This window comes from Aotus nancymaae, unplaced genomic scaffold, assembly GCF_030222135.1.
Source record: "Aotus nancymaae isolate 86718 unplaced genomic scaffold, 86718_ANA_hifiasm-v0.15.2.pri h1tg000059l, whole genome shotgun sequence".
Taxonomy (NCBI): domain Eukaryota; kingdom Metazoa; phylum Chordata; class Mammalia; order Primates; family Aotidae; genus Aotus; species Aotus nancymaae.
In genome coordinates this window covers 43,257,188-43,273,148 of record NW_026988473.1, presented here as the reverse complement: position 1 = coordinate 43,273,148, position 15,961 = coordinate 43,257,188, and the positions used below count along the sequence as shown (strand labels likewise).

The window sequence follows — 15,961 nt, the reverse complement described above, 5'->3', positions numbered from 1 at the left end:
TCCTTATGGGATAAACTAAGAGGAGAAAACAAAGAATTTAAAAAAAAAAAAAAAGCCTCTCTAACCTCCTAGGGAAAAGAGTATATTCTCAACTTTCAGCATCACAAATATCATGTCTTATTAAAATGCAAAAGGAAAAAAAAATTACTTTAAGAATAGAAAAGACCAAATGTTGGTGGCCCCTGGCCCATTCCTACACTCCCATCCAGACTTGCTGCCACCATGGTCCAGAGCCTAGGGAGACAAGGCACTTTAGGAAGCAAAGGACTCTGCCCTGTAATGACTGCAGCCACTTTATCCAAAGGAACCCTGCTTCCCTGGGGTTCAGGGACCTGGGGTCATCACATATAAGCCAGTGGAGATTGTCTTCAAGGTTCACCTCACAGGGCCTCCAGGGAGAGGTGGGCCAAAGCAGAATGGGGGCAGGAGGGTCTCTATAAGATAGAAACCCCTAAGAAACACCATTTAAACACAAGGCATTTTCTTTTTAAATAAGTTAACATCTGTTGTTCAATACTAACATAATAGTACAGTCTATGTCTCAAGACAGACAGGACAAAATGCCCCTCTGCTCATCCCAAGGTTATTCAAAACTGACACGTACTTTGTTCTCCTTAAGGGCTCGTATCTTGTCTTCCAAGTCCTGGAGGATCCTGTCTTGTTCACAGAAGATGCTCAGTTTGACCTAAAAGCAAGAACAGGGTGGGAGAGGGCCTGGGATAATGAGAAAAGGACATGACCTTGAAACGTGATCAGGTAGCCTTTGGCTACAGAACCATCCAAGCCCTGCCTGAAGCTGTTCACCCTGGGTCTGGCTGGGTCAGGAGGCAGCTGAGGGATCAGCATGTCACGCTGCTCACTCACATCAATGTCGCTCTCTGCGATCTTCACAGGCTTCAGACTTCGATCCTTAAGAAGGTCCCGGCCTGTCATCTGGGAGGTGAACAATTTAAAAGAGATTTAACCATGGTGTTTGAGATCAGAACTCGGGAAAGAAAATTCATCCTATAACGGGTGGTGTGGAAGCCCTTGGCAGTGGCAGGTAGGGTCACAGCAGGACAGGGGCAAACACTTGGGCCATACTTGCTCTATTTCTATGCCTATTTCATTTTAGGAAAAAAACAAAACCTTTTCATGATTCTAGTATAACACTGGTAAGTCCTCTGAATTAAAGAAAATGTAGATGTTCAAGTTATAGGATCATCAATTTTAAAAGTATGTATTTGCCTAAAATGAACATGAAAAACCAGCATGAATCTTGGAAGATTTGCCACTGATAAGACAGAGGTGTGCTACTGAACCTGGGAACGAACACAAGTTACAGAGGCCCATCACGTCCTGCCCAGGGTGGTGAGATGGGCGGACCCAGAGGAACAAACAAATCCCTTCGCCATTGTCAAGCCTTAGCTTAAGGGAGTCTCTGAGCAGCCCACTCCCCCATGGGTAAGGCCAGCCTTCCTCACCCTGTGCCATTTGGGAAGAAGACCTGGCCAAGGAAAAAAGGAACCTGGCAAGTTCCCAGTGGGTTTTTTTAATTGTTCCCTGAATAACTGAGGCTAGGCTGTACTTGTATAAATTACAAGAAAGAAAACCACAGAGCAATACATAAAAGTCACCCACACTTGTAAGCCAATGGGATTTCACATTTCTCGTCCCTCACTTGATTCAAATTAGACAATATGCTGCCTGTCTCCCACTGACTCCTGAGAATCTAAATCTAACTTATCCCATTTTTCCATTTCCCCTAGTCTCTTGCCAAAAGTCATGCAGGGGCTGAGGGGAGTGACTTTCACAGATGCACCGTTCCATGGACAAAACGAGGCCAGGGAGAGCCAAGTCTAATGTGCCTGGTATAGGGGAAGCCACCTCACTGAGCTCTATTTTGCAGATCTGACCAGGGAAATGGAGGGTGGAGCTAACAGTGGCAGAGACAGGTGGTGTGTGTGCTATGCAGGGAGGTCCCAGTGTAGACAGATAGCTGCTAGAGAGAGGGCTGTGGATTTCTCCCCATTCTATCTGTAAGGTCTGGGAAGTTTGTCAGTGTGAAGTGGCGGTGGAAATAAATTGGCAAACATTCCCCTCAGTGCTCAAGAACCTCATGTGCCCACCTGTCCTATGCTACTTCTCCCTGCAAATTATCATGAGCAAATCTAAAGGTCAAGGGAGAGGACCTCTCCCTACCTTGGGGTGAGGACTGATTCTGGGCTACACACCTGCCCCACCCATTCCCATGATCCTTTTGGTCATACAGAGGAGGGCGGGACCATTATTTTATTATCTTGGTAAAGTCAGCCCTGAACAGAAGACCTGGCACAAACTCAGCAAATGCTTATTGAATTGCATGTAGAAGGGGAAACACATGTAGGTCAGTGTTGTTGAGTTCCTGGAAAAAAAACAGAACTCTAGCCAAATTCTGCTCTTCAGACTGGCAGATTATGTGCACGTACACATATACACACAGTTGCAGAGCACAAGACTGCAACGATCCACAAACAAACAGACTGTGCTCTCTCCTGCAGTGGGGGTGGGGGGTGGGTAGGCATGAAATTAATCCTGGTAAATCACAAACAGCTGAACTTCTCAGACAGCACATGGGTTTTAAACTCAGGGGAACCCAGGAGAAAAAGCAGGTGAAAGCAGTGAAGTCTTCTCTCTACATCATTGTCCTTTCATCAAACCCAAGGACAAGGAGACTGTCTATTCTCCAAAGGAGCTGACCTTTGGGGCTCATTTCCTAGGCAGAAATCATTTTCAAATGGAGACACACTTTGGGGATTCTTCCCCCAGCAAAACTCTTCCCCTTATTTCACTGAAGCTTTTTACAGAGGATATCTTTTTGATACTTAAATAACAAGGCAGAAAATCTAATTGAGCAATGCCTCATTTATCCAGCACCATCAAGAAAAGAATGAGATATTTTATATAAAAGGGGCGTTTTGAGAAGAAGCTGAATCTTCTAAATTACACTTTTTGATGGAAAGTTTTCTAAAAGTATGCCCTTTGCTGCCTTCGTAGAATACTGAATATACATTCAACCTTTTTTTCGCCCTCTCAGGATATTAGTACTACCCCTTTTTCTAAGAAGTAGATTTCTCTTGTCCCTTTTTAAAGTGCTGCTTATTAGGTGTTGTAGGTTAGGAATTCAAAGGACTATAAGCGTGACAGAGACAAGGTACTTACATCTCTTCTCTCCCTTTAACTGGGGGTGGTGCCCTCCAGGGTGCTCTTCCCACACGTTGCATCTGCCGCTACTACAGTACTCAGCACATCAGAGTACAATGTTCTTTATGCTCATTTGTCTCTCCTCACTACAGAGTTACCTAATTAGGGGTGACTGTGGAGACCAATCCCTTTCCTTTGTATCCTCAAAGCCTGGCCAGGGCCTAGCATATTGAGGATAGTCGGGCAATGTTTACTTAGGAAGTTCATGAATGTGTCAAAGTAACATGAGCTGGTTCTGCCTCCTATGGATGGAAGGTCACAGGCTTTAGAGCATGGGCTTACTGAGAGCTGTTCCTACAGCTCAGAAGACCTTTAAGCTTCTGAATTTGGCTCTGCTCAAGAGAGCAGAGGCTACTAAGAAATATCATATCTACATGTACCATATTACATCTAATTTTCCTTTTAAAAGTGTGTTTGTGAGAGCAATGTTTAAATACACTTAAAACACCAACTTTGGATTCCCCCAGCATCTCTGTCTTCAGAAAAAGAAAGGCTATGGGCACTCATCCACGTGAAAGAGTCTCTCCACAGAGGGGAATCAAAGGCCACCCAGGCATCTTCCCTCCCCTCCACTACATCCCAACCCACTTTCTCAGGGCTCAGGATGGTTGGACACAACACCTGCTTCCTGATCTGCAGCCTCCCCTGGAATGCTACGAGAGCTGGCCACACTGCAGTCCCTACTTCTGCATCAATCAAAGAGGGTATGGGCAGGGGGTGGCATTTTATTCTAGTCCAGCTCCAGGCTGTTATCTAAATACCAACTCCCTGCCCTCAAAAAGTGCCACCTTAATCTCAGGGCCACCATGGAATCTGAGGATACCCTGGCTCTTGGAAGGTGACCAGTAAGTGCTGTTCCCTCCCAAGAAACTCATGCTCAACTCTGTCTGGGTGAGCCCTCGCCATGGAGGCAGACACGTGATGATGGAAACACAACGTAAGCTGGTGGCAAGCCAGGCAAGCTCCCCCACCCTTGGCAGCACAAAACATGGAGTCACAGAAAACCACAGATGAGAGACTCAGCTTGGTGCATCAGCCAAAATGCTGAAAAGAGCTTCAGTTGAAAGAAAATAAACCAAAATGACTTGCGGGAAGCCTGGGGCAGTCGGGAGAGCAACTGGTTAAGCAAGTGATGAAGTCGGCACGGAGCCAGAAGCAATGGAATGACCCCGCTCGGAGACACGGATCAGATCATCTTACGCTTCTCCTGGGCCGACAGCCCCGTGCTGACTTCTTCAGCACTTTGTAAAGCACGTTGATCAAAGGTTCATTATTTTTAATCTGTTCCAAACAAAAAGGCAAATACAACAAAACGCAACAGGTGAGACATCAAATGACACTTGAAGCTGCCAGAATTTGGGGAATTGGCAAAGGGAAAACTTGAAGGAGGCTGTGTGCTCTGCAATTCAAACAACCAGGTCTCAATCTTGGTGATGCTACTTCCATGGGCCTGTGGATGTTATTCCCATGGGCTACAGGGTCTTCCTAGACTGCAGGTCTCTCCTTTTTATAAAACGTTATATGCTGTCTGAAGGGACCTGTGCACAGGCTGGTTTATGTGGGAGTGCCAATTTCAGTATTCATTTCCTTCCTGGTTCTGCTGCAGAAGGCAAAGAGGAACATCATAGAAGGGAACTTGCTTCTTCCTTTGTCCTCTCCCATCACATTCTGTAAGATACTAGTTTAGAATAGTGCCATGCATTCCTCTCACCCCCACCCAACCCACCCAACCCTAAGTTCCACCATAACTGTGATGCATCTACACAATTATGTCTTACCCATGGTCCCAAATGCTTACAGCTCCTTTTTGGGAACACTGTTCTCATTATCTAGAACATTGGAATCACTGGGAGAGCTTTAAAAAATACCAATGCCTGAGTCCCACTGCAAGAGGTTCTGATATAATTAGTCTGGGATGGGCCCTGGACATTAGGATTCTTAAACACTCTCCTGGGTGATTCTAATGTGCAGCCGGGATTGAGAATCACTGCCCTAAAACAGGGGTTCTCAAACTTTAGCATGCATCAGGATCAGCTGGAAGGCAAATACAGATTTCTGGGCCCCATCTCTGGAGCTTTCTCATGGTGCAGATCTGAGGTGGGACCCAAGATTTTGCATTTCTAATGAATGTCCAGGTATTATTGACACTTTCAGTCTGAGGATCACATTTTGAAAGCCACTACTTCAAAATAATGTTTCTTAACCTTGACCTTGGATATGCATTAGAAACACCTAAGGAGTGTTTTGTTTTTTTTAAAATTTAGAGTATTACCAATTAAATCACAATCTCTAAGGGGTAGGACCAAGACCTTTATATTCATTTTTAAAGTTTCCCAATAGTTCTCATTCATAGCCAAGGTTAATAATTTCTTCTCCAGAACAATAGATCTCAAACCCTAATGTGCACGAGAATCAGTCTAGAGCTTGACAAAAATGCAGAATTTTGAGCAGCAGAGTGTCTAATGTGATAGAACCCTCCAGATCTGTGCTTTTATCAAGCTCCCAGTTAATTCTGAAGTATGTGGCATACCCAATCACAACTTTAAAACTGTCCCAAAAGCCAATTTTGGAAACAGATCCAGAACAGAAAAGTCCTGATCTCAGATTCAAACAGTCAGGAAGAGTCCAGAGTCCAACAGCCTTGGAGCCACTGATGGCACATCCCTCACAGAAGACAAAAGCCTTTTTGGGGCTGACTGCAACCCTTTCTATCTACAAAGGCTTCACGTGAGTGGCAGCAGGTACCCTCACCTTCCTGGCTGTGCTTCACAGCAGCATAAAGACAACTTATATTATCAACAACAGTGAACCCCATACCCCACCCTTCTGACCCAGCTAAGGTATAGGGTTCTGAAGAGCAGTACTGCAATGCCAGGAATACAATTCAACAAACATGACTTTACAGTGGGCAAAGCATGAGATGCACGGAAGAAAGAAGGCAGGTACGAAGCCAGTTGCTGGGTTCAAGTCCCAGTAGTGTAACTTTGCAGAAGTTACTTAACGTCTCTGACACCTGGGTTCCTGGCGATAAAATATGGATAATAATTCATACAGCTCAAGGTTGCTGAGAGGATTAAATGAGATAAATGAACATCAACTGCCCAAATACTGCCAGGCAGGAACAGATGCTTAATCAATGTGAGGTCCTTTTCACCCTGGCACCATCAAGTAAAATACCAGCAAAGTAAACATTTCCAAAAAAGCACACTAATGTAAGCATCTTCCCAGAGCAGAGTGTGCTGTTGTTTGACCACTTGGCACCCCAGCAGAAACGCTCACTTCAGGAAGGGAAAGCTTCACAATGCGGGCACACAAGCACCCCAACTGATTCTGGAAGCTGAGCATCAGCTGACTGGGGGGCAGGGGAAAATGGGCTCTGGATTCCTAAGTCTTTGGCCTCTTGGACAGGGACATGGGGGACCCTAAGTCAACATGGCTTGGGGAGGGGAGAGGTTACAGATCAGATGCCAGGCAGGGAGACTCCTCTCCAGAGAGGCTTATCTCCCTACCTCACCCCTCTCCAAGGAGCCAGGGGGGATCTCTCATAAGCAGCTGGTCCCAGAGGGGCTGTGTTTATCTCTATTTCCATGCCCAGAATGCCGTACAGGCCTATCCAACCAGAGACCCTCGACTATGGGACATTTTGTCCAGCATGTCATAGAATCTAAGGACCAATGAGCCTTGGGTTTTCCTAATCCAACCATCCATCCTACTCAGTTTCATTGAGCCTCATCTGTACCCCAGTGACAGGAAGTTCACCACCACCTGAGGTGGCCCTTTTAGAAAAGTCTTTCTTCTACTAAACTGAAACCTGTCTACTTGTAGCTGCCATCCACATGTCTTGATTCCTCCTTAAGGCCACAGAAAACACGTGAAGACACACCAGAGTTTTACAGGCTGTCTCTATGCCTCTCCTGAATCGCCCCAAATCCTTCAATCGTCCTGTGCTGTAGCTGTACCGGCTACTGTTGTGCTTCCTTTCTCTGCCCAGCATGTCCCATTAGGAAACTCCTCCCTCACTCCATGGACTACTGAGTAGAGAAGAAGTGAATCTGGGCTTCCAGGCAGCCACCTTCTCTGCCCATGTGGAGGCAGCCCCTTGTTCCACAGGAAAGAAGAAGGCTGACACGCAAGGAAAGTAGAACAGTGACGATGTGGCCGAGCCTCTGGAATATGGCCCCTGCTACATGAATTAGTGTATTCCCTTTTTGACTTAGCAGGTTGCTTTGGCTCTTGGATATTTCCAAACAAAAGCATCCCGCCAAGCATACCCAGCCATGGTTCTGCAAGCCCTCGATACCTCTCCCCTGATCCCAGCCCTTCCTTCATCTGGATCCCGAAGTGGGACTCTCAAATTGGAACCCTAAATGCAAGCTGGGTCTGAGCAGGGCAGAGAAGGCCTACTGCCTCCTGATCTGGGCCTCTGCCCCTCTGAGGGAAGCCGGGGGCGGTGGGGGGAGGTGGGATGCCAGCTTTTCTGGCAGCCACGTCAGACCGATGACACACATTGGGCACAAAACCCAGCATGCTTCTCACATGTGTCGCTGGTGAGCCAAATCTCTCCAGGGTGCTGGTGCAGCTCAGCTGGGGGACTGGTTCTCAGAGAGGAGCTTAGCAACTGTGGTAGCAGCTACAAGACCAGGGGGATATGGGTATCAACACAGTTGTTTTCCATGACAAACAATGATAACCTCCAGAAAGTCCAATAACTAGATAATGTTCTGATCAGGTACAGCTCTTAGGCACTAAAACACACCAAGGATGCAACTTGCCTCTCTCTATCCCATCAAATATTTCTTGGCATAACAATCCAAGCTCAGCTCCATAAAAACATAATGCCTTTGGGTAGACAGTGGTGGAGCACCATTTTAAGAGAGGATGTGGGGCAAGGTGATGACGGCTTTAGGGTTAGAGCCACACCCAAATACTGATACCCGCTAACTGCGGTGTAGGACTGGGAAACTCGTTAGCCTGTCTGAGTCACAGTCCATTAACAGATGATATCACCATCTTTGGAGGTAAAATAATTTAATAGAAGTACAATGCAGTGACTGGCACACATTATACCCCCTATTGTTATTAAGCTTCTTTTTGAATCAGGACACGCAGGGACTCCTAGTTCTGCTGTGCCATTCTGTGGCTCAGTTTCTCCCTCTTTAATCCCTCATAGCTCAAATTCTACGATCCTCAAATAAAACAAACCTGAGGCAGAGCATCACTCCAGGATCAACTGTGAGTTTCCACTTTCACATACAAACAGGAACCAGAAGGCAGCTATTTCCTACTGCTCTTGCTCAGGCGCATTTAGTTCTCTCTGGTCCCATACACTCAACACTCTGACATACCTGTGTTTTGTAGTCACCTGTGCTGCTGGCGCGCCAGGCCTCTCCCACAAGCCCAGGTGCACTACGGATGCTCTAGAGGTACGCCTGAGTGGACCTTTGGGCCCTGGGTCAGGAGTGAGAAGAACTGTGCAGGCAGCTGCTGACTGTCAGGGAGGCTGATGAACCGGGATGCGGTGCTGCGCAGGGCAGGTGGAGGCTGGGGACTGGTGGATCTCTCTCCACAGGCATGGTGGGAAGGACCCTGCTTGACCCCACAGGCTGCAGGAAGACAGGCTGGGCTGCCACATTTGGTCCACACAGCTATGCTTGAGCATTTTGAATCCAGAGGAATTACTACCATACCTAGAGCAGTCACTCCAGCTCTGTGTGACCTGTCATGTGAGTTGGAAAACCTCCTGGCCTTGAGAGAAAGCTCCTTGTTCTCCTCACATGCTACAGCCAGGTCTTTTTGCTCATGGCACCCACCTTCCTTCCTAATGCCTAGGATAGAGTCAAAAGCCTACATGACCGGCTACCACCTCCCCTCTGCTGCCCTGGCCACAACCACCATGCCCTGGCTCTCCTTGGCTCTCACTGTTCCTTCCCTTTTAATCTCAAACAACCCCAGCCCTCTGGCTTTTCAAGGCTCCAAATACATGCCACCTCCTCCTAGGAGCCTCCCCAGTGTTGGAATCCACAGTGATTCTCACCATCTCAGCTCTGAGAACCAGGCCAAACAGATTTTTGTACAGTCATTGTGGAGCAGTCTGTTATTTGGGGATAATTTCTTTCACCAACTTAGACTATCCAGAAGTTTCTCAAGACCAGACAGACTCAGTTTTTCTTCTGCATCTTCCCATGTCTCCTGGGTACACAGCAAGTGCTCAACAGACCCAGAAGTGCACTGGTTGATTTCTAATCAAAGGCCTTGATCTTCCCTCATTGTGGGGAGACCCCCTTTCCATCTGCTTCCTTAGGACCTGATGTTCATACAGCAGCTTCTATGAGGCTGGATGAAGATCCTTGAATTAAAAATATCCCAAGCCAGGTACACTGGGGACTGTGGGGAGACATGCCGCCCCCACTCTGTGGCAGTTGCCTGAGTGTCCCATAGCCCCTCACCCACCTTTTCAGACCCACAGCTGACTAAAGGTCACATTCCTCCAGTCTACTTCATGGCTCAGGCGTAAGAAGTGCTTTTCACAGTGGGAGCTTTCAGAGAACTGTGGGAAGGGAACAATAGCGCTCTCTTCTAGGCAGAACGCCTCTTGCCTTCTCTACAGGAGCTTTCTCGGCTCTCTCTCAGCTGGGAAAGCAAATTTAGAGCCTGAAGCCTTATCACCTACAGGGAGGGGCCCAGCCTTCATCTCCTAAACCAAGATGGGAGACTACCAGTGAGCCTTAAAGCCATGTGATTCCACATGAAGCCTGCTCTCCTAGCAACAGAACCAAAGAACCCACCACACCACTTGTGGCTGAAAATGTACATTAGTGAACCAAACACACACCCCTGCCCCCACTGCAGACTCTGAAGCAGCGACTGTTGCTTTTGCAGAGACCTTTTGGTTTTGACCAAGGGAAGGAAGAGATCAAGGTCTTACACTCACATTCTGTAAGCCAGGGACCTCACAACAAAATTCACAAGAAACTGAAGAGAGGCAGATTTGAGTCTGTAAGAAGTAAAATTCTTCTGATTCAAGACGGGAGACATCTTGATTTAGAATTCAGATTGGATAAGACCCATGTGTCCTTTGGCTTTGGACTTGGTTCCAGTGAGGTGACACTCTCAGAAAGGTGAGTATGTGAGGAAGGCAGGACCTTTGACATCACTCACCTTTAGATCCAGGTACTCCAGGTCTTTCTTCAACTGGAGGTAGGTATCATCAGCCTTCAAATGAAGCAGAGAGGGGAAAAAGAAAACAATTATGAACACCAAGAGTTTCCATAACTCAAGGTTTCGCATGTGAATTAATTTACATTGTGCAGCTTTGGGAACAAGGAACCGCAGCAGACCAACACATCAGGGGCCACAGAGGAAGCACAAATGTCTCAGTGCAGCTGGGAGCCCTCTTTCAGCATGGCAAAACTTGTGGGTGCACCACTGGATCATGGTGGATTTTCAGCTAGTCCCCCACCGGCTCGGGGAAGAATTTGGTAGGGAGGATCCTACTCCAGGGCTAGGGCAGCTGAGGCAGTGCTGTGCTCCCAGGATAGACGTGGGAGGTCTACCTGGAGGAGCACATGCCACACCTGTGCTAGAGTGCACCAGTCATCAGTGCTCCAATTCCATCCATCAAACCTTTGGTTTGGGTCACTTCACATGCATGAAGTAAGATGAAGCTCAATGGTGTGAATGAATGCCTGGAAGAGGCAGGGAGATGACCTGGGTGACCCAGGAGGTCCCAATATAACCTTGGTTTCCAGAATGATAACCACCAGCAGCTGCTGGAAGTTTCCTGCTAGTTTTGGTTCTTTTTGCTCAGCATGGAGCCAATGTGGCCATGTCGGGAGCTACTTGAGGCAGGTGCAAGATCAGACCTATCTGTCAAGTTCTTTAGTATAATTACCAGAAATGGTGAAAATAAGAAAAAGACTCTTTGATTTCCTAAAACTCATGCCTTCCTGTGTAAGAGATCACAGAAGCTAACTGTGAGGCAGAGGAGTTGTGAAAGCTCAAGAAAAATAATCCAGTCACCACCTTCTCAGCAGACTAAGAGGGTCCCAGCCAAGCAAGCCAGGGCTGGGGCAGGTGGCCCTTGCTTACAGCTCTGAAGTAAGACAGTCACACAGACGAACCACACGAAGAGTTCATGCAGTGCTCTTGTGCATGGGAATGCTGGAAGGACAACTGTCAGGGGCACTAGTGGCTTACAAGGTCTTATTTGTGTGCCATATTAACCCCTTACCCATCCATACTTCCCAAACAGCTCAGTCCCTACACACTTGCCATAGGAATAAGGACAGAGCAGAAGAAGGTTATTAAAGATCACTTAGATTCACAACTAATAATGTTTGTACTGACATTCATTTTTCTGAATATATTTCCTAAATCCCTCATAACTCACTAAAACAGAACAAGAAAGGAAGGTAACAGTCCTGCCACCCTCCTCATCTGTCCTTTGCCTACTTCTGTACAGTCTGGAGGACCAGCCTCGTATGGCCGAACTTATTCCTGCCTGAGGACAACCCCAGGGAGGAATCCTCTTCTTCAATCCTCCTGCTTAAGATACCTGGGAGGGCAACCCCCTAGCCAGTCCTTAAGAAGCTTGCCTGTAAAGCCCAATGTCCTTGCAACAGTTTAGAACATTGTGTCTTGCAGGCTTGGATTTTGGCTGCAGCCCACATGCTTCTTGCTGAGGGATCCTGAGAAAGTCACTTCCCCTTCTGGTTCCTCTTGCCTGTGTGTTGTCCTGACTCCTGTCCTCCCTAACCTCTTCCAGCTTACTGTGAGGCTCAGCAGGATATGAGATGAGAAGATGCTCTGTGAGGCAGCAGGGTACTGTCCAGATAAGAGAGGGCGCCCTGCATCCTCCCTCCAGGTTGACGCACACATGCCTTTCCACATCCCAAGGAGTAGCCATGGGGTAACAAGGCTGTCAGCCAGCACAGCCCTTTGAACTTGACCACACGTCAGCCTGGCAGTCACTACTTATACCAGAGAAGCGACAATTTAGGTCCCTATGCCACATGCAGCAACCCCCACCCCAGCACTAGAGGGTAGGCTTGGCCTCCACCAACATACAATGTCTGGCAGTAGCATCCAGAAGCAAACAGCCAGCGAACAATGAAGAGCCAGACAGCAGAGACAGACCAGAGCAAGGGCACGAGCGAACACGAGCCAGCATGTCACTCCCTGCCCCCAGCCCTGAGATAGCCCACCAGCGCTGACCTGGCAGGTGGGAAAGGTCAGCTGGTGCTGCAGTAACTGGCCGATGGCGAAATTTCGCACACTGGCCAACTTGGCCTGGTGCCGCCTTAACCGGGTGAGAAGCAGCGAGAGCTCCTCCAGCTGCAGGTGTGTAGACACAGCACAAGCAAGTTAGCACCACAGGAGCATGCCACTAGAATTATGCTCTTCACCCTGGTGCCAATGCCAGGACAGCACTGATGTGACACCATTAAGCAATTACTGTCTCTCAACGCCTCAGAGTTCTCATCTTTAATCCTGTCATTAGGACAAATAAAGGCACTGGCAGCAAAGGGGCTGCAGGAAGTTGTTTTTTCAGGAAAGCAACAACCAACAGTGCAACCTCAAACCTCACCCAGACTCAAGCTTTTTTTTCTTCTTCTGCTTCTTCTTTAAGATAGTCTTGCTCTGTCACCCAGGCTGGAGTGCAGCAGTGTGATCTTGGCTCACTGCAACCTCCGCCTCCTAGGTTCTTGTGTCTCAGCCTCTTAAATAACTAGGATCACAGGTGTACACCACCATGCTCAGCTAATTTTTGTATTTTTAGTAGAGACTGGGTTTTGCCATGTTGGCCAGGCTGGTCTCAAACTCCAGGCCTTACGTGATCCACCCACCTTAGCCTCTCAAAGTGCTAGGATTACAGATGTGAACCATCATGCCTGGTCTTAGACTTGAGCTTTGAAGATAAAGTTAACTAGTTAACTGATAAAAGATCAGGGAAGAAAGGAGAGGCACTACCTGTGGGGGAAAAAAGGTGGGTAGCTAGAAAATGTTTCTGGCAAAATTCAACTTGAAAGAAGAGATAAGCCTAACATTCCCCTATACTTCCCCCAAAAGCTCTTCTCCCTCTCTGGGGAGGACCCAGTGACAGCCAGATGACCCTAAGCAAGCATTCGACTTCTCTGAGCCTCAGTTTCCTCATCTCTAAGATGGAGGTTGATAACTGCCGTCTGGACTGCATTGTACTGACTCAGAGAAAGGAAAACATTGATGAGATACAGCTTTGCAGGCTGTGTCTTGTCATTCACCTTACCGATTTTCCATGTAAACTGGGAGCGCTGACAGTGTGGGTCATGTAACCCATGGAGGGCATGGAGCGTCGGTCCACGTGAGATGAGTTCTGCAAGTGGGGAGACAAGAAGTCACACTGGAGTCCAAACCTCTGCCACTCACTCCCAGGGCAGCCCGCCCCATGCCACTTCCCCTCTGAGCCCCCAACTCCTCATCTGTTAAATGAGCATACACATCTTACTCTCTGGGTTAGACCACTAAACTGTGAATGCCCCTTGGAAAGTGTAAACTTAAGCTGGGTTGTTACAAATGATTGAACTGACTGAACACAGATGTCTTTTCCTGCCTTCCAAGCTGCAAGGAAGCTGACTTGTAGTTGTATGACCCCGAGGAAGTTACTCTGTCTCTCAATGCCTCAGAGTTCTCATCTTTAAAATGGGCATAAGCATAGCACCTACCTCGCAGGGTTGTGGTGAGAATTTAAAATGAAACCTTTGGGAACTGCGCCTGGCATCTATTATTAAAAAGTACTGCCTAAGTGTTAGCTATCATTATCCCAAATTACTCAAATTTGTGTTCAAACCAGGCAAGGCTCCTGGTGCCCTCACGCTGACCCAGCAGCCTGGCAAAGCTTCCCGAGCCTCACCTTGACAGCGTGGCCCCGTGCCTTCCTGGGAGAATCCCCCAGTGAGATGTCCACACTCCTCCTCTGGTCCGGTGGCTTCACCGTGACCCTCTCTGCTGGCGTGTGTGGCCGCCGGGGTGGGAAGACCCTCGGGGGTCCCGGGGGAGGGATGTCCGAGGGAGATGGAGGCACAGAGATGGAGCGGGGCACCTCTAGCATGCTCCTGCTCCGGCCTTGGTCGGTGAACTCTGGGGAGCCGAGGCAAATGGGCGCCGTGGGGCTGCCATGCCGGAATTGCTGGCGCTGCTGCCACTCATAGAGCTGCCACACGGTGCCATCCCGGTGCGCCCGGCGCTCTTCACTGGACATCTTCAGGTGGCTGGCTCGGTCCTGTGCGTACTTGTAGTCACTTGGCAGGTTTCGGGGAGGTGGTGAGGAGCCCCCTGATGGGTGTCGGGTGCTCTTGGGAAGAGTCTGGTAGTTTTCTGGGAAGGACAGGGATTGGCCAGGACCCTGGCGAGGAAGCGTCTGGTCCAAGGGAAGGCTGAGAAGAAAGGGTAAGGACGGGTCAGGCAACCAAGCAAGGGGTCTGCCAGGCTTTGGGGAACATATCTAAGTAAGCCCACAAAGCTGGGCATGTGGAAAAGTCCTATAAGAACCCCAAAAGAATGATCAAGGCCAACATCCAGGACTTCAGTCACTTCCCCTTTTTGCAGAAGACTCCAAAACCATTTTTCTCTGTCAACTTCCTCTGCCAGGACAACTTGGCTACCCCATGCCCATCACTTAGAGTGCAATGTAATTAAGCCTGGCTTTTCCTTTTCTCTCCGCTGCCAGCAGTCAGCTCTTTCAATGGCTGTGCATATTTATAGGAAAGGCCTCACAATTCTCCAGGCTACCAAGACTGTTCCTCTGCCTGGTATCCTAGCACCAAATTCTGGAGGTTCATAAAAGAAGTGGCTGGCATCAGTTCTTTCTTTTTTCTGGACTCTTCTAGTCCAGATTCTGATTAATTATCTCCCTCCAGACAACTTTGAGATGCTCCTAATGAGTTTCCACTTTGTCCACAGTAAGTGCTCTGGTCAAATCAGTTCCTTGCTCCAAAAACTTCACGGCTCCTTGTCACTTGTGAAATAAAATCTCAACTCCTCAGCCTGGTATTCACAGCTTGCTAGCAGCTAACCTCAACCTGCTTTTCTCACTGCTCTTCCTACCAGGGCCACGCTTAGGCCCCAAAACTGAAGGAGGCACTCCATCTCAGGGGCACCCCTACACCTGCTGGTGCCTGACGGTCAGCCTCACCCTAGTCCTGGCCCAGCCTCCTCCACACCCAAGCAACATCTTGCAGTGGAAAAAGGAAAGGTAGGAGCCTAACCTGGGTTTGAATCGGAGCTTTACACTTGCTGGCTTTGTGACTGTAGGCAGCTTACCTGACTGCTCTGAACTTCCATTTCCTTATTTGTAATGAGAGGACAGTATTACCTGCCTCATAAGGCTGTTCTGAGGAATCAATGAGACAGGTTAGGAAATGCAAACTCCATGTCTCATACACAGTAGGTCCTTCACTAACATGTGTGCCCTTCCTGCCCCCTTTATTCTTATAACACTGTTCTTCCCTCCTTCCCCTACCTGGATGGTCTCCCCTTGCTCCATTTACCAAAATCTTACTCATTCATCAGGATGCCAGCCCATGCCTTCCCCACATGAACCTTCTGCAGTGCCACAGCCCTCAGTGATCCAGCTCTGCTTGATCTAGTTATCACACTGCCTGTAACTTTTCCAAGGTCTTGTACTGAAGTGATCTTTTCATACTTGCAAGACATCTCTTCCCAGGCCAAAGTGAAAATTCTTGAAAGACAGGAACTGTGTTTC

The 15,961-nt window shown here is 48.1% G+C and overlaps 1 protein-coding gene across 2 annotated transcripts in view; it reads right to left on the bottom strand.

The window, feature by feature from the left end:
• PLEKHA7 (pleckstrin homology domain containing A7) overlaps positions 1-15,961 on the bottom strand; it is a 239,740-nt gene that overhangs the window by 24,456 nt on the left and 199,323 nt on the right. For both annotated transcript variants that reach the window (XM_021675168.2, XM_064365136.1), the window contains exons 11-15: positions 14,111-14,633; positions 13,487-13,573; positions 10,381-10,434; positions 865-933; positions 605-685 (exon numbers count right to left, since the gene is read on the bottom strand). In XM_021675168.2, the coding sequence (XP_021530843.2) occupies positions 605-685; positions 865-933; positions 10,381-10,434; positions 13,487-13,573; positions 14,111-14,633 (814 nt within the window). The remainder of the gene's footprint in view (positions 1-604; positions 686-864; positions 934-10,380; positions 10,435-13,486; positions 13,574-14,110; positions 14,634-15,961) is intronic.